Genomic DNA, 24,977 nt, shown 5'->3' with positions numbered 1-24,977 from the left:
TTTGGATTTGACTTGAAAATATGGGTTGGTTTTGAAAAACACCCATTTAATATGTCGCTATTTCACGGCTTTGCTACAAGAATCAAATATAAACCAATTGCGAGGAGGAGATAATATGAAGTTTGTACATGTGTGAGGCCGTTCGTCGAACCTAAGCACAAATATGAAATTTGTCATAACCTCATCACAACATAACGTCTTTTGATAATGACGAGAAAGAAAGAAAGAAGAGAAAGCTTCCAACAGAAAACAAGTTACATGTTTTTTTTTGTCACGTCATTACTTTTACTTTGTATATATAGTAACGCAATAAACTCCAAACTACTAGATTTAAAGGTCTATATATAAATATTTCGATTTGAGTTAAGTATCGCCAACTGAGAAATTAACAACTAAAAGCTTCATTTTCCTTTGAAATGCTCAAAATGAACAATGAATCATTTGTTACTTTTTCTGAGAATAATAATCATAAACTACGTTTTCATCATAAAAACAGTTTACCCTTTTCTATTTTTGTAAAACTGTAACATTGTCATTATTTCATTCATATGCACAAGAGTAACAACCAAATACAAAAAAAAAAAAACGGTGGCCTCATTTCCATTGTCAATGACTCAATATGAAATGGCCATGTTAAGAAGTTACTCGTGATGCAGAGAAGCCTAGATTGAATATTAAAATAGGGTTCGATGAACTGTCTTTTTTTTGTGTGCAACCGATGAACTGTCGCTTGTACCAAATAAGCTTGAAATTCTAGAGAAGGCGATCACTCCCCCGTGACAATTTCAATTCATCGCCGATGCATTTTTCCTCCGACCAATACCTTAGAGTATGTCGGTCAGCTGTCGGAATATTTGAAAATGCCACAAGGCCCATTTAGGCACTAGTTGACCCACTTGAGAGCATTTTAGCCCCAATAATCTTTTAAACTGGAGAAGGCCTATTAAGAGATTTTTATGCTTTCATAGCACCTGAAAGTGACACAAACCGTTCTGAAATATTTTTTCCTTCTAATTCTCTGTTTTTGCATCATCAGAGAATCTTCGATACAACTCGGGAGTGATGGTATGGTGAAAGGTCACTAGCTTCTTTATATGGCATAGCAAGTGAAAGTTGTTTTTCTTAATTGCCTTTTTACATGAAGAGAAGGTATATGTTAGGACTAATTTTTTTTGGAACTACTTTTAAGCTACAAACTGTTGGTAATAACATTGTTTAGTTAGTCCTAACTTAGCGTTTATAGCTCAGTGGATAGAGCTTTGTTTCGTAAGCAGAAGGCCGAAGATCTTGTTAGGCTTTTGCGTTGATGAATTTAACTATTTTCCACGGAGACGTAAAGATTCTATGTCACATCCACTATCTATGTGGTTCGGTTAGATAGTCTAAGTCCGAACACTTCAGAGGCCTTGGCAGAAGCTAAAGCCCACACATTGGTGTCTAGGCCCGTTCAACCAACAGCTCTGCTATGCAACGGTAACAGAGGACCAAAGCAGATGACGCCAAACTACGGTCTCCGTACTGCTGCTCCAGCTCACGTTACACAGCACTTCAGAGGCCTTGGCAGAAGCTAAAGCCCACACATTGGTGTCTAGGCCCGTTCAACCAACAGCTCTGCTATGCAACGGTAACAGAGGACCAAAGCAGATGACGCCAAACTACGGTCTCCGTACGGCTGCTCCAGCTCACGTCACACAGCTGTGTAACAGATTTGATTCCTTAAAGCTATGTGCTGTCACATGCTGAGCTGTGCCCTAGTTGGTCTCTCAGCTTTACTATATATTCAGATGTTATGTAACCATTGTAATCAAGAAAGAAACCTTGAATAAAACGTTATCTTCTTCATCTCTACCCTAAGCTTCTCTTAGCTTACACTTAACCCACACATGTAGAAAGTTTGACACATGCCTATTCTTTTCATTTTCGTCGTTAGATTTTTCTATTTTATGCACTTAAGTTAGAGCTTGAGATGGTGGGTCCAATGATGTCGCGCCTGATGTGTTTCGAATAAACGTCTTTTAACTAAGCTCCATGATGACTCGTGACGGTCGTGTCGTCAACCAGAACACTCTCATGAATGTTGTCTATCTTGATATTGACCAGTTTATTATATAAGAAAGTTAAATATATTTTTAAAATAAGGTCTAGGGTGGTTAAAGCTTAATTGCCTTTGTGTTTCATACACAGTCCGCCATTTATCGCTTATGCTGCTTTTAAAGGTTGCATCAATAATAAAAAATAGCTTGAAGAGACCCAACAAAGTATAAAAACAATGTCAGTGCTTCACATGGCTAATATTAGTGGCCTCACAACAAGTCATAACTATATTTTAAAACACAGAGGATGTCTTGTCTTCTCATCCACTGTAATTACGGAAAATGCCATTGACCAGCTCCAGATAATATATGTCAACCGTCGGCGTGTTCGTTCGTTGGATAGCGTTAGTTACGGAACTCTTTTATCTTTTGTAAAAAAGTGAAACAGAACTCTCGACTTGCATGCATGTGGTGGATTTTGTATAAATATAGCATAGATTCCAATCCATTACCAGTCATAATAAACCTGGTCTTTCATCTTCTTCTTCTTCCACTTTGAAGCTTTCTAAAAATCTTCTAAGAATAAACATTTCTAAAGATAAAACTCTCTAACAAAGACAAGAAGCAAAAGAAAAAAAAACAACGGTTCAGAAACCACACATTAGAAGAGAAGACAAACCTCTGCTTTCCTGTTTCTCCGGACTCTCTTCCTTCTCCTCACGGAGATGTTACTCTTCGGAGAAACTTTCATGAAGCTTTGAGTTTTTTTTTTAATATTATCATTCAAAGCTTCTTCTCACAGAGAATCCAAGAGGACGAAGGCCATGGCTGTTGAAGGTAAGGCTATATAGTCAATGTTACGACATTATGTTTATGCCTTGTCTTCTAATGAAAAAATCTACTCAAACATGTTATGTGCAGAGATGGAGAAGAAGAAAAAGAAGAAGAACAAAGGAAGCAATGAAAAGACGGAGACGGAGAACAGCGACTCATTATCTATCGACGATCCATCGCCGAGATGCGTTCTTGAAATCCCATTAACGAGTTCGGACTCCGACAACAGCAGCAGCTGCAGCTCGTGCTCGCCTGATAAGTCATCGTCGCCGTTATCTACAACTCCTCCGAACGTCTCGTCTCTTCAGCACCACGGTCTTCAATGGAACAAGATGATAGACTCTATCAAGAAGAAGTCCATAAGGAGATTCTCTGTCATTCCTCTCCTCGCCAGCTACGAGCTCACGAGGAAAAACATGCGGCGGAAACAGCCTAAGCTATCTCCTTCTCCTGTTGACTGCGACCAAATCCTCGTAGCTAAACCCTCGTGGCGGAACTTCACGTACGAAGAGCTTGTTGCCGCCACCGACAGTTTTAATCCCGGTAAGGTTTGGTAAGGTTATGTTCATGGCCAGTCCTGAAATTTTAAAGATTTTAAGAATCATAAACAGTTTTAATCCCGGTAAGGTTCGGTAAGGTTATGTTCATGGCCAGTCCTAAAATTTTAAAGATTTTAAGAATCATAAACAGTTTTAATCCCGGTAAGGTTCGGTACATGGCCGGTCCTGAGATTTTTTTGAGATCTATAGATTTTTATTAAGAATTTTAATAAAGTTTTTAAAATAATTAGAATGCTCTGTATCTATATAAATGTTTTTTTAAATAAAAAATTGCGGGATAAGACCAATGTTTCCCTGGAATGTGTCAAGATCCGGTCCTGGTTATGTTCTTGTGTCTCCTAGTGGCTAGCATGGATCTTGATGTGTTGTACGTGTTTTTGTTAGAGAATATGATTGGGAAGGGAGGACATGCGGAGGTGTACAGAGGAGTTTTACCTGACGGAGAGACGGTGGCCATCAAGAAGCTGATGAGACACGCCATGGAAGAAGAAGAAAGAGTCAGCGACTTCTTATCTGAACTAGGGATGATCGCACACGTTAACCACCCAAACGCAGCAAGGCTTCGCGGTTTCAGTAGCGACCGCGGTTTGCATTTCGTGCTCGAGTACGCTCCGCACGGCAGTCTCGCTTCTCTACTCTTTGGTACAGTCTCCATTGCAATAAAAATGCTTTTAAAACATTATTATTTGTGTTTATGTTTTTTTTTAAAACCTTTGTAGGGTCTGAGGAGGAGTGTTTGGATTGGAAGAAACGGTATAAAGTGGCTTTGGGTGTAGCTGATGGTTTGAGATATCTTCATAATGATTGTCCTAGACGGATTATTCACCGTGACATCAAAGCTTCCAACATTTTGCTAAGTCAAGATTATGAAGCTCAGGTATTTTTATTGATTGATTAATTCAACAATCAAAAACTAATCAGTTTTAGCTGAATCTGATATGAATTTTTTTTTTTGGTAGATATCTGATTTTGGACTTGCTAAGTGGCTCCCAGAGAATTGTCCTCAACATATTGTTTTCCCTATCGAAGGCACATTCGGGTCAGACACAGATTTCCACGGCTACACAATCTCTTCTTGATGTTTAAATCTTAACCAGGTTTGGTTCTTTGTTTCTCTTACAGGTATCTAGCTCCAGAGTACTTTATGCATGGGGTTGTTGATGAGAAGACGGATGTGTTTGCTTTTGGGGTGTTGCTTCTAGAGATCATAACTGGTCGTCGAGCGGTTGATACAGATAGCAGGCAAAGCATTGTGATGTGGGTAATGATCTGAAACTGCTCTTCTTCTTCTCTTTGTACGCATTTTACAACAATTAAGACAGTTTGAAATGCTTATTTTTCAAGGTGAAACCACTTCTGGAGAAGAGCAGCTTGGAGGAAATAGTTGATCCTAAGCTAGGAAATGACTTTGATGAAACTGAGATGAGAAGGGTGATGCAAACAGCTTCAATGTGCATACACCATGTAGCCACTATGCGTCCTGATATGAACCGGGTATGTTCCATTTCCAAAGCCAAACTAGTCCCATTAGTGTTTGATCTAATAATAAGCAACTTATGAATTGGGTTGGTTTTGGATGTAGTTGGTGCAGCTATTGCGTGGGAATGACCGGTTAGCTGAGCCGCACGGCGGAGCAAGAACAGTGAGTCTCGACGGGTGTGACCTACAAGATCATACCTCTTCCTCGTACCTTGACGGTCTCATTCGGCATAGACAACTCTTAATGGAGTGAAGCAACCAATCCAACAACAACAATAAAAGTATTACCTTGTCTTTCTTGCATGTGATTTTACTCCATATTCTCCATTGTAAAAATCTCTAAAAGAAAGGAAAGATTGTATGTATAATTGGCCTCTAGTCTCAGCTTATGCTTGTGTCTTCAACCTTTGTTCATGTGAAAGCTGTAGTCACTTTTGAAATCCGAATGATTAATCGAAAAATCTCGCAACTTTGTAATATGAATAGGTAAAACTATTAGAAAATTATGGAAATAGAATATATAGTCACTTGTTTAGTCATCAGAAATCATTCAAGAAATCATCAAGTATCTGTCTCAACAAGGCCTAACCAAGTTCCGAACCAAACACCGAGCCACACTCCAAACCCAGCGTCAGCTAATCCAAGCCTCTTGCCTCCTTGCGAGGCTGAAAGCACCACTACGATATCCCAATCTCATCAATCACTCGCAAAGACATCTCTCACCAAAGCCGACCATGCATGTGATCATTTCTTTAGCTGCATTAGTTTCATACGTAAACTAAAATTATCAAAACTAACAAACATGAATATAAAACCTTCATAAGACAAACTAAATTTGGGAATTATTATTTATTTTTAAATAACTAGTGAGAACATAAATACGAGGTTCTTGAATAGCTAAGCAACCTCGACCCACATTGGACAGCGATGCATGCTCTTGATGTTACACGCTAACATGTCGGCAAAATTTTCTTCCCCTTGATACAAAAATATAACGTCCTTTTATCAAAAAAAAAAAAAAAGACTAAATAATGATTCAAATCACATATTTCTTCTTTCTTTTTCCTTATTCATTGACTCAAAATTCTTTTTCTTATAGCAAAAATACCCGAAAATAAGATCAAAACTTTGAAAGTCAGTCACCACATAATAAACAGAACCTATCATCACTTCTACGCCTCTCCAACATCTCTCGTGATTTTCTCTATTCCCCTTGTTTTAATGACCTCCTTAGTTCCTTAGCCACTTCCACCATTTTTGGAACTTCCCCTCTAAGACCAATACATCTTTCTGAGAGGACAAGAAAAGCTTCCATTAGACAACGCTCTTCTTCTTCTAAAACCATCTTTGGATCTACGATCTCACCCATTCTTCCTTCTCCCATGTACGAGGACAACCACTTCGGAAACTTGTTCTTCTCTCTCCAATTCTTCCAACCACAAAGCTCCTCAAAATTTTCTTCTCCGGTCAAAAGCTTTTGCATGAAAACACCAAACCCGAAAACATCAGTTTTCTCCGACACTACGCGGTTGAATATATAATCATTGTCCATGTAATCGTAGTCTTTACCAGCCCAAGTAAGCTTGACATGTGTTTCTCCTTTTGGAATCGAGACACAATAAGATAAATCATTCAACTTCGCTACGCCATTTTTATCTAATAATATATTTTTCAACCCCATGTTCCTATACACAAAGGGTCTTGGGAACGCAACGTGAAGATAAGCTAAAGCAGTTGCAACTTCCTCTGCTATCTTCATTCTCCTTCTCCATGACACTATCTTATTCAAATCTACAGGTGAGTATTGTCTCTCTCCACCATAATAAACTATGACTGGATATTCAAACTCAAAACAGCACCCAACCAACTTCATGAAATTTTTGTGATCACTCACCATCGAAGATATCGCTACGTCCTTAGGAGGTCCAGTGCAGATGTCTCTAGGGGGATGTGGACTTCTTCCCTTCATTTTCCTAAGTAGAATCATGCGATGGTTATCGAGCGTACCTGAATACCATTTCCCATGAAAATATAATTCGGAAACACGACTACACTCGCAGATGTTTTGACGTCTTTCAAGGATGTTACACTTGCAAAAATGTTTTTGAGTGGCTTTGAGGATTTGATCAGCAGTGAAGAATTTGATGGAATTTGGTTTGCCATCACAGCATTGGATTAGCGCTTCTAGAATTTTCTCTCCTCTCCATTGGTCTCTGTCCCACGTCTGTTCTTTAACAACGGCTCGTGACTTCTTCTTCTTCCACCAACCCATCTACATACACACAAAAAAAAACTTTGCTTTGAAAACTAAAATGACGCAAACTGAAGAACTCACTCATACTTGTAAATGAGAAGGAAGAACAGTATTAATATAAGCCTCGAATGATATTATTTTAGAGTGTTTGAGGGGTCAAAAACTAATTTTTATGACCCGTTCAAGATTCTAATAGAAGTATTTTTTTCTTCTTCTAAAAAATTATGAAATGTAGTTTTTAAGGTTTTCGCCAATTCTTAATGAAGAATACAAAGCTATATTACTTGGCTTTCACCTAAAGCATGTTTTCTTCCTAAGACTTTGTTTTTGTTTCTTTGATAATATTTATAACTCATAATTTGTTTAACTCATTAAAAAGAGTTATTATTATTTTTCAATTTTTTTTTAAATTAAATACTTAGATATTTTATGTTAGTAATTTCAACTTTAGCAAACAAGAAAATAAAGGTGAAGACATACATACAAACAAATCTTAAAAGTCAATTTTAAAATTATAGTCAAAAATAAAAAAAAAACTAGAAAACTGGAAAACTATTATGAAAAAAAACAATTAGCCAAAAAGAAAAGCATTTAGAAAACGATAAACATTCATGGCCATTAATGTTTTGAATAGAATAGTCCACAGTGACTTCCTTGTAGGAAAAGTTCTTGATGGAGTTGGCCGTTTGGGAGATATTTCATAATATGTTTTCCAAAATGCAACAAAAAAAAGCTCACATTACCATTTTTTATGCTTCAAAAATTATCAATTCGTCCACGTAGTCTTCATGACTTAATAGTACTTTTGTTAATTAGGTACGTGTAACGTATTCGTTAAGCAAATCATTATTCACGCGTGCATGAATAGATGGCCATGCATGGGGACACCGGACACATATGTAGTTTCATATTACAGCGTAATATACATGATATCAACTAGAAAGATCCAAAAAAACTTCAAAAGCCAATTACAATTGGATTATATGTATCTTAGATAGCTGATGAAGAATACACCTGTTGCAGCGGACGTGTTTTCCTATGAGCTTGACGCTATAGGGGAATGGCTAAGCATGGGACATGACACATCTCCTATGAAAAAATATGAGAGTAGTAGACTATCAACTTCTCACACCAAACCAAACTCTTCGTGCTCTCATTCAAGACTGGCATAACAAATGAGTACCACACGCTTCCTCCTAGCTAGTTTCTTTTTAAACTCAACCCAAAAGTTTTGTAACTTTTTATTTTGATTCACATCTGCGTTTTTTTGCCAAGGGCGTTCCTGTTTCTGACAATGATTCTAGGCTGTACGTTGGTGAAGATGAGTTAAAACCTGTTCTTCAAGAGAGGCAGATGGAGATGGATTTTATGACTTTGAAGATGATAGCGAAGGAGAAGAGAGTCTAACGAGGATGAGAAGGAAAGCTTTATGGAATCATACTCTGGAGCAATGAGTGAGGAACATAAGAACTCAACTCTTGACAAGAGCTTTGAACATTTCAATCAACAACACTCTTCTAAGTAAGACGGGGTAATTATTCCATATCCATCTTGAAGCCATTTTGTTATGTAGGTTGTTATGAGTTTATGAGGTTGAGTTTTTGTTTTAATGATATTTTATCTGCATCTGCAGCAGGCCCGGCTCAGAATATATTTAGGCCATGTGCACAAACAAATTTTTAGGGCCCTTTCTTATACAAATCAAAAAAATTTAGGGCCCTTTTTGTGTGTTCAAAAAAACAAAAATGACCTTTTCATGTATAAAATTAAAACTGTATGACCCTAAATATACCAAAAAATTACAAAAAAAATGGTGAGACCCTGTGCCAAAGCACCGTCCGCACACGTCCAGAGCCGGCGCTGATCTGCAGGAATCATCCAAGATTTCAGAGGAGGAATTTACACCAACTGATGCAGATTTCAACCTTGTTTAAAACCTACTTGCGTCCTACTCTTCACAACAAGGACATCCTGGTCCTGCTTTCAATCTACTCGGCCTCATGGGAAATAGTGAAATGTAAGTTTTGTCTGACCAAAAGCGTGTTCAACATGTTTGAGTGTACTTTGTTTATGAAATCGATGATTCTGCTAAGTTTCTAATGATTATAAACGTGCACAGCGTCAGGGGCTCTCGTGTTGTCGAAAGTAAGCACAAGGCATGTGATCCAAGAAAGAAGACATATAAGAGAAACTTATGTACATGTATGTACACCATTACACATCATCAATCACAAAAGAACAAAAAGAAAAATCTTTTTTCTTTGTTTGTTCACAATAATCTCGACCACAGAAGCAGAAAACGTCTTCACTCCAAACACCCACATGAAAAATATCCAGTACTCAAATCATATATCATATTCATAGCATATCAATCCATCATTCTTCATTCATTTTAGGCTGCCAAGCCTCCATCACCATCACATTTGTCCATTAGTAGTAGATTCTTGAGAGGGATGACTTGATGTTTTGTTGTCACTCACTTGAAACAGAGAACCAAAAGAAGTCTCCAGAAAACCTATCCACAAATTTTTTTTCTGGTTTTTTTTTATTTTTAATTTTTGAATACTTAAAAACACAATGTGGGAAACAGTCTTGATCTTCACAAATCCTCCAAAAGCTTATTAAAGCTTCCCCATAGACGACAGCCACTGTTCCATATTCTTCTTATCTGCAGATTTTAATTCAAAACAGAACCACACACTATTCAGTTCAGAATCCTCAATGTCTAAACAATAAATTATGGTAATAAATTCACTTCTAACTCGGTAATCAAGAAAAGCTCCAAGCTACAAACTTAATCACTGAGATCAACCTAAACATACACATATAAGTCAAATAATTGCTATTAATGATTTATGAAAATGGAAACAAGCATTACCAGAAGCAGGAGAGAGGAAACCAGTTGGAATCTGATTCCCTGAACCATCTATCACTTTCTTGTAACAAGGAACAAGAACCACAAACCCACCACCAGTATCATCCTCACTTTTAAACCCAGGTCCATGTGGTTCAACCCAACCAATGGACCACTCAGGATCATCTGGTTCAGGGAACAGCACATTCCCCATCTTACCCTCCTCCTCTCCTCTATCAACCCATCCTCTTTTCATCTTCTTCACCGAAGAAGAAGATCCAGTCTTAATAGTCTTCTTCAGTGAAGGAGATGATCCTTTTGAGTCTTTCTTAGTGCTACCACCACCACCACCACACAACCACCTGGGGAGACGAGGGAAAGAGACTGCCATCTTCTTCTTTATTAGATTCCTAAAAGAAAAAAAAAACTCCGAATCTCCGGAGATAAAACTGTTATCATTCAGCCATGGACCTATGCTTCTTTATCCTCTTCTTCTTCAACCTGTCACCAAATAATTAAATATCTCAACTTTTTTTTAAAAATCATTGTCACTAACCAACACTAAAGCAAATTCATTAAAACCAAAAAGAGAGAAAATCTCCTATCCATTTAATTACATCATCATCATCACAATGATCAAAGTGGATTCTTCATATTAATTATCCTCCAGATCGGTGTTTCAATTTTAAAATAATAAGAAAAAAAACAGAAAAGCGAAAGCGATCGAATGAAGCCTCGATGTCCGTCAATGATTCGCCGGAATATTCGGCGGATATAAATGCTAAAAATATCCGAAGCGTAGATTACCGAGAGAAGATCAGATCGACGATGGAAGGAAACTCTAGAATCGCGTCGTTTCCGGCGTCTGTTTGACTTTTCTGTGACTTGTGGAGAAGAAGAAGAAGAAGAAGAAGCTCACATATGATCTCCTCTTCTGCTCTGTTTCTTCATTTATATATACTAGTCTCTGTTCTGGTTTCTTTCCCCCCGCTTTTGTCGGGCTTAACCAATTAAAGATTGATCCGACGGTTATTAGCGGTTTATTTGGTTTAATAGCAACTGTTTCTGTGCGCTTCTACCCTAGACTTCACAACACCTGATTCCTACCAGTTAACCAACAAAAAAAAGGATTATTAGTTGATGAGGATATAGAACCTCAATATTCTATTTTAGTTCTTGGTTTTAGGTTAATTCAGATTAAAAAATCAGATAAATTCAAGATTTTCAAGTTAAACATCAGTTTAGTTTATCCACTTCTTTATCCATTATAAAATCGCTATTCTCTAGAGAAATGGAGACAACAAAGGTTTCAAACCTCTTTGACCATCACCATATATTAGTACAGAAGGAAAATACGCATTAAAAATATTGTTATATTTATTGAATTTTTCTTAAAATCTATGTGTTTAACCCCTACGGAAAAATTAAGTTTTATGTTAAACATTGTATATACTGAAGCCTAAACTTTTTAGTGTTGTTTTAAAATTTCTAACCACATTCTCCATTTGTATTATTGTATGTTAAACTCTCTTTTATGGTATATGGAAATCTTAATATTTTTTTATCAATTAATTTAGTAAAACTTTATAATACTCCCTAAATCAGTAGAATAACCACTATAAAATCGCTATTTTCTTAAAAAACGGAGATAACAAAAGCTCCAAACCTCTTTCAACTTCATCATATGTTAGTGCATGATGCAAATATGCATTAAAACAATGTTGTCATATTTTTTGAATTTTTTTCAAAATCTATGTGTTAACCCCTACAAAAATATTGAATTTCGAAAAACGCTTTATATACTGAAGCCTATAATCTTTAGTGTGGTTTTAAAATTTCTAACCACATTCTGCATTTGTATTAATGTATGTTAAACTCTCTTTCATAGTATATGGAAATCGTTATAATTTTTTAATCAATTAACATAGTAAAACTTCATAATAGTCCCTAAATCAATGGAATAACACTATAAAATCGCTATTTTCTTGAAAAAGCGGAGACAACAAAGGCTTCAAACCTCTTTCAACATCATCATATGTTAGTGCATGATGCAAATATGCATTAAAACAATATTGGCATATTTTTGAAATTTTCTCAAAATCTATGTGTTATAACCCTTACTAAAATATTGAATTTTGGTAAATGTTTTATATACTGAAGCCTATAATTTTTAGTGTGGTTTTAAAATTTCTAACCATATTCTACATTTGTATTAATGTATGATGAACTCTCTTTCATGGTACTTGAGCATCGTTCAATCTTTTTAAAATTAATTTTGTAAAATTTCATACTCCCTAAATTAGTGGACTAACCATTATAAAACCACTATTCTCTAGAGAAATGGAGACAACAAATGTTCCAACCTATTTTACCATCACCATATATTACTACAGAAGGCAATTATACATTAAAGCAATATTGTTATATTTTTTGAATTTTTCTCAAAATCTGTGTGTTAATCCCTACAAAAATATTGAAATTCATTAAATTAATTTATGTACTGAAACCTATAATTTTTAGTGTTGTTATAAAATTTCTAACTACATTCTAAATTTGTATTAATGTATGCTGATCTCTCTTTCATGGTACATGAGCCTCGTTTAATTTTTCTTATAAATTAATTTAGTAAAATTTCATATGGTTTTTAAATTAGTGGATTAACCATTATAAAATAGCTATTCTCTAGAGAAATGGAGACAACAAAGGTTTCAAACATCTTTGATCATCACAATTTATTAGTAAAGAAGGAAAATATGCATTAAAGCAATATTGTTATATTTTTTGAATTTTTCTTCAAATCTATGTGTTAACCCAAAATATTGTGTTTTACTTTAGATGCTCTATATATACTGAAGCCTAAATTTTTAGTGTTATTTTAAAATTTCTAACCACATTTTACATTTATATTAATGTATGTTAAACTCTCTCACGGTATATGGAAATAGTTATAATTTTTAATGAATTAATTTAGAAAATTTCATAATACTCCCTAAATCGGTGGAATAACCACTATAAAATGGTTATTTTCTTGGAAAACGTAGACAACAAAGGCTCCAAACTTGTTTCAACATCATCATATGTTAGTGCATGATGCAACTATGCATTGAAACAATACTGTCATATTTTTTGAAATTTTCTCAAAATATATGTGTTAACCCCTACAAAAATATTGAATTTCAATAAATTAATTTATATTTTGAACCCTATAATCTTTAGTATTATTTTAAAATTTCTAACCACATTCAACATTTCTATAAATGTATGCTAAAATCTTTTTCATGGTACATGAGCCTCATTTAATTTTTTTTATAAACTAATTTAATAAAATTTCATATACTCCCTAAATTAGTAGACTAACCATTATAAAATCGCTATTCTCTAGAGAAACGGAGACAACAAAGGTTTTAAACCTCTTTTACTATCACCATATATTAGTACAGAAGGTAACTATGCATTAAATTAATATTGTTATATTTTTTGAATTTTTCTCAAAATCTATGTGTTACTACGAAAATATTGAGTTTTATGTTAAGCGCTCTATATACTGAAGCCTAAACTTTGTAGTGTTGTTATAAATTTTCTAACGACATTCTAAATTTGTATTAATGTATGTTAAACTCTCTTCCATGGTATATGAGAATCGTTCTAATTTTTTATCAATTAATTAGTAAAACTTCATAATACTCCCTAAATCGGCGGAAAAACAACTATAAAATCGCTATTTTCTTGAAAAACGGAGACAACAAAGGCTTCAAACCTCTTTCAACATCATCATATATTAGTGTAGGATGAAACTATGCATTAAAACAATATTGGCATATTTTTGAAATTTTCTCAAAATCTATGTGTAACCCTCTACAAAAACATTGAATTTTGGTAAATGTTTTATATACTGAAGCCTATAATCTTTAGTGTTGTATCAAAATTTCTAACCATATTCTACATTTGTATTAATTTATGTTAAACTCTCTTTCATTGTACATGAGCATCGTTCAATTTGTTTTTAAATTAATTTAGTAAAATTTCATATACTCCTTAAGTAGTGGACTAATAAAATCGTTATTTTCTAGAGAAATAGAGACAACAAATGCTCCAAATCTTTTCAACCATTATCATATATTTCTACAGAAGGCAACTATGCATTAAAGCAATATTGTTATATTTTTGATTTTTTCTCAAAATCTAAGAAAATATTGAGTTTTACGTTAAATGCTCTATATACTGAAGCCTAAACTTTTTAGTATTGTTTTAGAATTTTCAACCACATTTTACATTTGTATTAATGTATGTTAATTTTTCTTTTATGGTATATGAGAATCGTTATAATTTTTATCAATTAATTTAGTAAAACTTCATAATAATTCATAAATCGGTGGAATAACCACTATAAAATCGTTATTTTCTTGTAAAAGAGATACAACAAGGACTCCAAACCTCTTTCAACATCATCATATGTTAGTATAGGATGCAATTATGCATTAAAATAGTATTGTTATATTTTTGAAATTTTCTCAAAATTTACGTGAATAGTGAATAGTTTGTTTGGTTAATTAGAAAAAAGTTTCCATATAATAGATAAAAAGGTTATACAACTTAATTTCTAAGCAAAATGTAAAACTATTTTATTATATCCTCATCGTCAAACATGGCACATACAATCAGGAGCCGGATAAGTATAAATAGACTGTTTCGGTTTCCTTAACCGGATCTGTCCTTGTCTATTCACATGTCCTTCACCAATCGCCTGTTGAAAATCCACCCAAGTAATGCTCTTGTTCAAGAAAAGCTGTCCTATCAACGCCATGTTCGGTCTAATCGTCTTGAGATTCTCGAACGTCCTATGACCAACGAGAGCGTTGTGCATGTTTCCAGGCGACGCAGAGATGAACACGTCGCTGTGCATGCTCACGTAGTAATCAAGTGCAGCTAGTAAAGAAGCTTTGCCTTTGATACGAGCTCGTTCTTCAGAAGAAGCTAGGCTTCTCTTGTCTTCCATCCTTGGGAAGACTTGTCTTAGTGCTGAGATCCTAGCTTCTCCTCCATATACCTAGAAAGCATAAAAGGAAACAGAACATAAGAAGAGGTTAGAGAAGAAATATAAGTGAAGAGTCTGAGTCTGACCTTGTGGGAAGCGAGATAGAGACGAGTGTTGTTGTCGAAACCGAAAGCGGCTAAGAGAAGTCCCATCTCTTCAGGTGTTAGAGGACAACGTCCTTGACTTCTTAGCTCTTCGTCTGTGAACTGAGAGTTCAACACTCTTCCTTGCCAAATCATTTGTCGGTACTTCGCCAATGCAAGTTTCTCTGCTTTGCCTCCACCAAAGTCACACGCCGAATGTGCAGCCATGTCCTATATACAGAACAAACTTCTTATTACCAAACAACTCAAAAAGACATCACCAAAAATGTTAGGCATATGTACATTTATCCGGAACCGAGGAACCATACCAAAACCAAACTCAGATCCTATATCTCTAAAAAACTGAAACCGAACCGTGACCGAATGGGTACCCCGAATTTTTAAAATACATATTATATCTTTAAAATATTAGTTATATTTAGTTTCTAAATAACCAAATATCTTAAAATACTATTTATAAAAGTGAATTATCTGAAAAACCAAATCACTCTAATCTTTTTAGTCCAAATTATCCGCACTACCCAATACTTTTATCTAAACTACCCGAATTACCTAATATTTAAACTGAAAACCCGAATTATATAATATTTTAGCCATATTATCCAAAATCACCCGAAAAACCAAAAAGAACTAAACCGGAGCAAATTTGGACCCCTTTCTAAATATCAGCTGGTTTCCAACTTTGCTACAGAAACCGAACCTACTTTTGTAAGCACACGGAACAGTTCCTAAATTTCTAGAACGAAAAGCCGGTACCGATACCGAACTGAAACTGCCTAAAAAAGTGTAATGAACTGAGAGTGAACATTACCTTGTCAAAGCGAAGATGAAGAACAGCGAACTTCCCTGGTTCATGTCTACTGTTCGGATTCGTCATGTCTCCCAAATGATCCACACTCTTTCTGTCCTTTTCGCTTCTCCACAACGGGTTTCTAAGACGGCTCACAAGAGCATCACCAAGCGATGTAATGTGAGGAACAAACCTCAACGCTTGGAAGTTCACTTTGCATCTCAGCCGTTGAATCTCACCAGGTAAGTGATCAAACGACAGACGGTGAGAGAACGGAGAGATCGCAGCAATCCCATAGCTACCAAAAAAAAAAAAAAAAATCTCCAAACTTTTAAGACTCTTGTAACGTTTTCAAAACTGTCAGATTAACGTTAAAAGAAAAACATATATACCTGTGAAGAAGCGGTGAAACATTCTCAATATACCATTGCGCAGAAGCGTGAACAGGAGCGGTTTTGACACGTGTTTCACGAACCGCCGCAGCGTAGTACTCTCTCGTGCTCCAAGAGTAGTCCTCAGGAAGCTCTTTAACTACTCTTACGTCATCTTTTAACGCATCGATAAAGTGATCCACGTCGAAGATGTCAACAAAAGAGCTCGAGTCTTGCCAAACGGGATTGACTTCGAGAAACGGGATCACTAGCGTTGCGTTTAGGATCTTAGCGACTGCGACTGCGTCGCATATACCCATTCGTTGCTGGTTAAGTCCTCCGTCGAGAAACACTTGGATATAGCTTTTGGTCTTATCCGGTAATGCTGCTATTCCAAAGATTAGAGAGAGATTAATGTAAAAACTAAATGAGAAATGTTGTTTAATAGTAGTACTTACAAGGGGGATCTTCGAGATCGATGCATGGACTCCATCCTTGGTCAGTCATTGGCTTCCATAGATCAGACTGCTCCCCACTTGGCTGAAATTAATTTAAAAAAAAAAAACAAAAAAACAAGTCTCATCAGCTCATTTATTTTCTGAAAATCATTTTAAAGGAATCTCTCATTCTTACCCGTTGTAAAGCACTCTTTAGCAAAGACAAGTGTCTTGGCTTTATTGTGATCGCTTCCTGCAAAAAGAACAATGGTTTAGTTCCATCAAGACATGAAACTAAACAAGTCTTGAGTTATTGATTCCTCAGGTCCCAGACTAATTAAATTTCAAGTCTTTAAATTCAATAAACCCAATAATAAATCAAAAACATACTAACATAAACCCCGTTGGTGTCTCTGTCTATTAAACTTTCTATAAATAGATTCGAATTGAGAAATTTCTTCAACGGGAAAGTTTGAAACTACTATTTCTGGAATCATGAAAACATAGTCGAGTGTTTATAATACAAAACTTACAGATGAAGAATACGAAGTGGAAGTGGAGGTGGAGGCGTTGCACAGTAAAACGACGACGTAGAGCACAGAGAGTAGTATCCCTCTTCTCAGGTTCGGATAAAGATTCATCACTTACTGTTTTGCTTCTCAGAAACGAAGAAATCTAGATCCAGTTTCCAGGAAAGTTAAATCAATCGATACTCAGAACACTCTACTTCTCCTTCTTCAACGTGTACGTTCTTCTTTAGTTGTTAGAGGATTGGGGATGTGAAAGCTTTCTTTCTTTCCTCAATTTTCCAGAAACGGTTTACAGAGAGAGAGAGAGAGAGAGAGAGGGAGCGCGTGGGTGCGCCTCACAAGGACAACTGTTCATTAACTTTGATGTCTTGTCTCTCCATGGGTCCCCTTGTCTTCATTTCCCATAACCATTTTTCACTTTTATTATTCTCGTGACACACTATAACGGTAAAATTACTTCAATTATTTTCGTTGACTCATGAATGTTGCATAATCACACAAATTATATAACGTGTAGTTCTCTAAATTAATTGAAACTTTCTAACATTCCACTTTAATGTTTATTGAAAACAATTTTAATATGGGATAATATATCTTATCTCAGAAAGCAAGTATATATATATATATATATATATCAGAATAAACATTAATCAAAGAATTTAACTGAATTTGACTTTCTATATTATTATACTGTTGTAATCAATCAATCCTTTTCAATTCATTTCCGTTTTTTTTTCTAAAATAAAAAAACATTCAATGACTGTGATTAGTGTAGATTGACATTTATTTTTTATTTATTTTTTAGGACTATAAATAAATTGAGGTCTAATTACTCTGTTCTATCAAATTTAAATTGTTATTCCTTAGCACTAAGTCGCTTTGGCCGAGTGGTTAAGGCGTGTGCCTGCTAAGTACATGGGGTTTCCCCGCGAGAGTTCGAATCTCTCAGGCGACGTTTACTTTTTAAATTTTGTTTCCAAGTGGAACCGAACTAATATAGAGTCATCGACAGTCGACACTGCTTCGCGCGTGTTTTAACTGCTTAGCTGACTTTTACAAAGTTGTCCAAGATATAACGGTAACGGGTTCTAGAAACCCATCTAGAAGCCTAACAAAAGGCCCATATGCTAACTTTAATCGAAAGCCCATCTTCGTTAGAGAATTGATTTCACATGGGGTTGTCAATCTCGTCTATGGTTTGGTTTTCTATTATTATTCTTTTTCTAAAAGAGGTTTTCTATCATGTGATTTCACTGGTTTTGTAAAATTAAAACCAAACAAGATCATTTGTAGTTGAGTTTATTTCTATCTAGTTTTTCCAAAAAAAACTAAAACTTCACTTTGGTTTGGTTCAGACTTCAGACTGTAATTAACACCAAAGTTTTTTTTTTATCTCGCACGTGATTTTTACCAATCTTTTAAGACAAGGTTAACAAAAAAAAAAGACAAGATAAAGACTGTAACTAACACCAAAGTTTAGTTATCTCGCACGTGATTTTAACTCACGTTGTTACTACTACCAACAGTAGAATAAAACACGTATAATTAAAGAAATTTTTACCCTAATAGACACATTCTAAGTTGTCAATTACACTAAGAGACACATTGGACATAGAAGACACATTACCCTAGCAAAATTACCAACATAACCTCTAACTAAAAGACATCTATCTAGACAAATAAAATAAATTAAAAATCAAAATATAACATCACTTTATCTCTTTGGCATCTGTTCCTCTTTCAAACAAAATCCCTAATTTGAGAAAACTGTGATACTACGAAACTCTATCCCCTTTCTCTTGTGCGACAAATTTGTAATAAACTTTCGATGCCGCTCTAAATCTTCTTGATTCGTCTCTCTCGACATGGTATTACTGTATTCTACCTCTCGATTTCAGTATCTGTATCGTTCCTTGGCTCGACCGCCGCCGCGTAGTCTTCAAAGCTCTTGCTGATTAGTTCTTGATCTCGATCTCTGTTCTTCTCCGCCTCTTTTGATTCACAGACAAACTCCACATGGAAAGTTAGACCCCGTTTCTTAGATCAACTAGTTGACTCTGTTTTTTCGGCCAAACCCTATGAAAGTGACGGTGGCTCTCTTGGTCAATGTGTGCGTGGATATTGTTGATGTGGTCGGAAGAATTGTGGATGAGGATCTCGTAGTCAGTGGTTGTGTTGATGTTGTTGATGTGACCGGAAGAGTTGTGGATGGAGCTCTCGGTGGTGGATACGAAAGTGGTAATAGAGGGAGAGGAGATACTGGAGGTGGTGATTAATGGAGGTGATGATAGCTCTCTTGGTCAATGTGTGTGTGGATATTGTTGATGTGGTCGGAAGAGTTGTGGACGGGGCTCTCATGGTCAGTGGTTGTGTTGATGTTGTTGATGTCGTGACGTGTGGATGTGATTGGTGTGGACGGCAGTTGTGTGGACGTGGTGGTTGTGGACAGTTGTGTGGATGTGGTGGCTGTAGACATGAGAGTGGAAGGGGGGGGGGGGGGGGGGGAGGGTCAAGTGCGCAATAGGGTGGTCAGATGAGATATGAATAACAATAAAGATCTCACTTTTGTCTTCCATTTTTTGGGTATTTACGAGATTTTTATAAGATGAAAGTTTCTGCATTTTGTAAACGTTTGTATTTTTTCGTATTAAACAATTAGATTTTGTTCATATACATTTTTGTTTAGAAACTAAAAGAAAAATCTATCAGTGAAAGGGTTAAAGCCGTGTGGTTCACATGACATCACACTATTCTCATAAACAAAAACTATACGTTAAAGAACAACATTTATTAAAGCCAAAACTATACGCCTCTTCTGAGCCATTAGATCTTGTTTCACCAAAAAAATCAACGGTCCAAACAAGAGACCCTAAAACCTATATACCTACTTTTACTTTTTCACCTTTTGTATTTATTCCAACCAAGAGTGTTATCTAGTTTAGTTCCTTAAAGGGACCATTATCTTTCCTAACTCACGCGGAGGGCTTTAATGTCCAACAAAAAAACAGCTGTCCCAATATGTGCTCCATCTACACAATGTGTCTTCAAGCGTTAACAAAAGAGAGAAAGTGTCCCTCAGTGTAAACGTCTCATAATTAAAAATAATACATGACATGTGGTATACTGAAAATTCTGTATGAATGATAAGAAATATTTTTTTTCATTCCACATGAATAAAGCAAATTTTTAGTACACGCCTATGATTCCATAATCATTTGAAGTAAATTCAAGCTAAGAAAAAAATATACTAATCACCTTAAAGCACCAGTCCTGGATTCGAGAACTTGACCACCAGTTGGGGAAGTTAATAACTTAATATATATTCTATGTAAAATGTTGACTATATATTTCATCTTAAATGTTGGGTAAAACAGAATACAATATCTTTGGGTAAAAGAAATCCATATTAAAGAAAGACAATATTGTGTAAAAATCAAAGACCATACCAAATGTGTATATGATATAGTTCTTATACATGTCTACAGTTTTCTGATTCCATTCAAGTTATATGCAAAGATGTAATAATTGAAAATTTTGACTTTAAAAGTGACTGTATAGTAAAAACAGTGTGGTCAAAGATCAATGAGAGATAATTATTTAACCATCACTATTGATGGATTTTGAATATATATATTAAATCCATATTCTACTTAATGGTATGTTAATTTTAATTTACATTAAACTTATTTGGAGTATATTTTTAATTCGGTTTGAATTAGAAAAATATCTTATGGTTCGACGAATATTTATGCTAAATAAGAACAATATCACAATGCTAATTAATTTTGTATATTCTATCATATAATTTTATCATTTTATGCTTACAAAATACCACAAGATACTAATCCAAATATATTGAAATTCATGAAAAATATAAAATATTTGTAGATACATAATGGATTTGATACTGTTTTAAACTATTAGTCAAACTAAATTGGCTGTAACTATAATGGGGATAAAATGATAAAATTTTCAGAATTGGCTGTTTTAGATATTTGACTATTCAGATTCGAAAACCTAAAATACAATGAACAAAACTAACTAAATATCTTCCCACCAACAAAATTCAAACACATTTCCATAAATTTATCATTATGGAAACGTATGTAACCATGATAGTCAATTCACTTTCTATATTCTACTCTTTGATCTTCTTCTCCTATTATCACATTACCTAGTTACCCAAAGAGAAAAACACATATCTTCATTTCATCAATAAAAAGCTCCTTCCTCTAACTTGTATCCATCATTTTCCAATCTCTGGATGACATTATATTAAGAACAATTTAACTTTTTGAACAACACTCTGTTGTTATGGCGGAAAATCTAGAACTGAGTCTTTTATGTACAGAAACCATCAACGTTGGTGATGATGACATGATTTTTGGTCGTGAAGTTTCGAATTTTCAGATGGGTTTTCCATTAGAGAGCGAAGAGATTATCAGAGAGATGATGGAGAAGGAGAAGCAGCATTTGCCAAGTGATGATTACATCAGGAGACTCAGAAGTGGAGATATGGATTTCAATGCCAGAAGAAGAAAAGCCCTTAACTGGATTTTTAAGGTTTGATTTTTATTTTATTTATTGAATTTTTATCATCCCTTTGATGAATGATCTGGACATAGAGTGTGTTGGTATATATGAATATTAGGCTTATGCAGAGAGAGAGAGAGAGAGATGTTGCCTTAAATCTGTGAATATGATGTTTTTTTTTATCAACTGTGAATATGACGTTCATTTGACAAATATATTATATTAAATCTCAAGGCTGTAGATCTATAAAAGATAGAGATGGAGGAAAAATAGATAAAATTTTAATGCATCTCTTGTTCTTATTACAATAGGCTTGTGAGGTGCACCAGTTTGGACCATTGTGTATGTGCTTATCAGTTAACTACTTTGATCGATTCTTGTCGGTTCATGACCTCCCTGTAAGTTCACATTGATTCATGAACATGTTTTAGCCCTTCATCATCTAAAACTCCCACTTATGTTGCTTCTTGATATATGATTTTGTCTTGTAGTATGACAAAGCTTGGACAATGCAGTTGTTGGCTGTGGCTTGTTTATCATTGGCAGCCAAACTTGAAGAAACTTCTGTCCCAAGGTTATTGATTGATCTTCAGGTACGATCACTCTCTCACAAAAAAGATCGGTAAATCGTCTAATTTGTTAACGTCATTGATCGATTGAGGTTTTGGTCACATTCTGAATAGGTTGGACATCCTGAGTTTCTGTTTGTGGCTAAATCAATCCAAAGAATGGAACTTTTGGTGGTGAACAGATTGGAAGGGAGATTGAGAGCCATAACTCCTTGCTCATACATAAGTTATTTCCTGAGGAAGATGAGTAAAAGTGATCAAGAACCATCCAACACATTCATATCCATATCACTACAAGTGATAGCCAGCAAAGCCAAAGGTGAAAAAGGTCTATCACTTTTCTTTTTTTGTGCTTTTTGGGGTTAAAATGTTGGAGTATAATTGTGGGTTGTGTGAGTGAACAGGTATTGACTTTTTGGAGTTTAGACCTTCTGAAGTTGCTGCTGCAGTGGCACTTTATGTTTCTGGAGAACTGCACACAGTACAGTTTGACAACTCTTCCTTCTCTCCTCTTTTCTCACCACTTCAGAAGGTAAATCAAATTCCACTTTAACTCTCAAACTCATTTTCATTACTTCAATTTCAAGGAAATGTCAGTTGTGGAGAAGAATGAAATCATTAAAGATGATACATAAATATATGTGTGTGTGCATTAAGCCATTAACTGATGCATTGCATACACATGTGTTATTATATTTTATAAAAAGTTGTGGAAAAAAAAAGAGAAACTGGTTAGTGTGTCCGGATCCTTTGACTTCCAAAACTAGAGGAGCATATAGATCAAAGACCACTTTAAAGTCTATTATTCAATAGCTGGGTAAAAGCTGATAGGATCTTTATGTTTGTGTTTTGTGTTCAAGAGACAAAACTAAGTGTCAAGCTTTTAAACTTTGTTTTTGGTTTTTGAAAAATGCTTTTAAACTTTGTTGATTCTTTTATTAACTCTGTTTGCAGGAGAGAGTTAAGAAGATTGGGGGAATGATAGAGAGTGGTGGCTCAGGCTTATGTTCACAAACACCCAGTGGGGTTTTTGAAGTATCAGCTTCTTGTTTCAGCATTAAGACTCATGCTTCTTCTTATTAAGACTCATGATTCTTCTTCTTCTTCTTCTCATACCCATCTTTCCTAAATTTCTATGTTTCAGCAAAAACAAAAACGATCATCATTATTTTGTCTGAAGAGAGGTTGAGAAGGAAAAATATTACCAATAAAATTTTAAAATAAAATAACAAAATTTCCAGTTCCGATATTTTAATTTATCCTTAGTTTCGGTTATACCAAAAAGGGAATGTTTTTTCGTTTATTACTGTTAGTGATCATGTCGGTAGTATTGAGCATTAACAATAATAAGAGTTGACTTTTTTTTTTCGAGAAACTGTTCAACCTTCAAACAGAGTCATTACGTAAATAAGGCGCGCATTGTATTAGTGGGCTGATAATTAGGCCATTACCATATGTCTTTCGGCTTAGTTATAAGAGGTTATATGAAATTTGTTTTTTTAATAATTGTTAAAAGGTTTTAACTCCTATTGTTATTCTTTTTGGATTGTAACTTTTTAATTACAATCAACTGTTATTGATTAATAGATTCTGATACTCTTTTTAAATATATTATAATAATTATTTGGATAAACAAAACTCTCTATATTTAGTAAAATTTTATATTAATTCAAACAAAATGTTAGAAAATTTTAACAAAACTCTCAACTATAAAAAAATACTCCCACTAATACCCTTTTTGAAAAATTCCATTAATCCCCTAACATATTTAAGGGGTTTTTGAGCTCTTACCTTTACCAACAGAAGTCCAAAACCTATAATTGTTTATGAAAAGCATTTCACGATAAACAAGCAAAAATTATAAAATGATTGAAGACTGGCCTGGTCCATGTCCTCTAAACCTCTAGGTTCGGCAACTAAGAAATGTGGGCTAAGGCTATATTTATTAAAAATAATGGGCCATTGTCGTTCGGCACAACAGCGATTTTGCGATTATCAATTCATCAGACAAAACAATTGTGTTTGGAGACAATATGTAGTTTTTTTTTTCTTTGAGCAAAATGTAGATTTTGGTATACGAAGCGATTATCAGACAAAACAAATGTGAATGCGTATAGTTGTGGGTCAATTCCTACTCGAAGAGTAAATATATATACACACGCAAGAGATATCATACTTCTATGTGTGTCACAGTGTGTGTATGAAATTTGAAATGAAGAACTATTTGGACAGTGGACTAATATGTGCAGACAACAATACAAAACAGATAAACGTTTTATAATTCTTTTATTTGGACAGTAGACTAGGTGAAGACAACAATACAAAACAAATGAACTTTTATAATTCATTAATTAGGATTCGTCATAATGAGTCGTCATAGTCATTCAACTGTCCAAAACAAATACATATATAGTTATATACTATTCTCTTCGGTAAAAGTTGCTAAAAGTTATATAGCTTCCATACTTTTTTCAACCTTTGCTTTCTCTTTTACGCATAATTAAAGAGAAAATGTTTTTCCTTTTGTAAGTAATAATATTGTGTTTAAGTTATCATTTGAGTTATGGTTATTAAGTGACTAAATTAACTATATA

General features: G+C 34.8%; 5 protein-coding genes and 1 non-coding gene across 7 annotated transcripts; 3 read left to right on the top strand and 3 right to left on the bottom strand.

The window, feature by feature from the left end:
* The first annotated feature begins 2,360 nt into the window (after positions 1-2,360).
* LOC106382942 (receptor-like cytosolic serine/threonine-protein kinase RBK1) lies at positions 2,361-5,383 on the top strand. Its single transcript, XM_048760905.1, has 8 exons — positions 2,361-2,870; positions 2,955-3,410; positions 3,812-4,069; positions 4,147-4,304; positions 4,387-4,466; positions 4,550-4,688; positions 4,772-4,921; positions 5,010-5,383. The coding sequence occupies exons 1-8, from the start codon at positions 2,858-2,860 to the stop codon at positions 5,157-5,159; spliced, it is 1,404 nt and encodes a 467-aa protein (XP_048616862.1). The 5' UTR covers positions 2,361-2,857; the 3' UTR covers positions 5,160-5,383.
* A 727-nt stretch (positions 5,384-6,110) lies between these two features.
* On the bottom strand, positions 6,111-7,178 carry LOC125585172 (non-functional pseudokinase ZRK15-like). Its single transcript, XM_048753760.1, has one exon. The coding sequence runs from the start codon at positions 7,176-7,178 to the stop codon at positions 6,111-6,113; it is 1,068 nt and encodes a 355-aa protein (XP_048609717.1).
* A 2,143-nt stretch (positions 7,179-9,321) lies between these two features.
* Positions 9,322-11,034, bottom strand: LOC106405797. The gene is made up of 3 exons (XM_048760903.1): positions 10,822-11,034; positions 10,039-10,515; positions 9,322-9,828 (listed from the first exon to the last, which is right to left on the bottom strand). Exons 2-3 carry the CDS (start codon positions 10,403-10,405, stop codon positions 9,782-9,784), a joined length of 414 nt encoding a protein of 137 aa, XP_048616860.1. The 5' UTR covers positions 10,406-10,515; positions 10,822-11,034; the 3' UTR covers positions 9,322-9,781.
* A 3,526-nt stretch (positions 11,035-14,560) lies between these two features.
* BNAANNG04900D (O-fucosyltransferase 39) lies at positions 14,561-17,607 on the bottom strand. Of its 2 annotated transcripts, none has more exons than XM_013846328.3 (7): positions 17,285-17,607; positions 16,948-17,004; positions 16,773-16,854; positions 16,336-16,702; positions 15,965-16,241; positions 15,136-15,363; positions 14,561-15,061 (listed from the first exon to the last, which is right to left on the bottom strand). In XM_013846328.3, the coding sequence occupies exons 1-7, from the start codon at positions 17,390-17,392 to the stop codon at positions 14,654-14,656; spliced, it is 1,527 nt and encodes a 508-aa protein (XP_013701782.2). In that variant the 5' UTR covers positions 17,393-17,607; the 3' UTR covers positions 14,561-14,653. The 2 variants fall into 2 exon arrangements, with proteins under 2 accessions (XP_013701782.2, XP_013701790.2); XM_013846336.3 differs by having other exon boundaries at positions 16,336-16,699.
* A 547-nt stretch (positions 17,608-18,154) lies between these two features.
* Positions 18,155-18,236, top strand: TRNAS-GCU. The gene has a single exon. It is a non-coding gene; the product is annotated as a tRNA-Ser (tRNA).
* A 1,123-nt stretch (positions 18,237-19,359) lies between these two features.
* Positions 19,360-23,466, top strand: LOC106426200 (cyclin-D4-1-like). Its single transcript, XM_048753757.1, has 7 exons — positions 19,360-19,519; positions 21,633-21,844; positions 22,126-22,212; positions 22,306-22,407; positions 22,498-22,702; positions 22,788-22,915; positions 23,338-23,466. Exons 1-7 carry the CDS (start codon positions 19,360-19,362, stop codon positions 23,464-23,466), a joined length of 1,023 nt encoding a protein of 340 aa, XP_048609714.1.
* The last annotated feature ends 1,511 nt before the right edge of the window (positions 23,467-24,977 follow it).

Source organism: Brassica napus, chromosome A2 (genome assembly GCF_020379485.1).
Source record: "Brassica napus cultivar Da-Ae chromosome A2, Da-Ae, whole genome shotgun sequence".
NCBI lineage: Eukaryota > Viridiplantae > Streptophyta > Magnoliopsida > Brassicales > Brassicaceae > Brassica > Brassica napus.
This window is presented reverse-complemented; position numbering and strand designations above follow the sequence as displayed.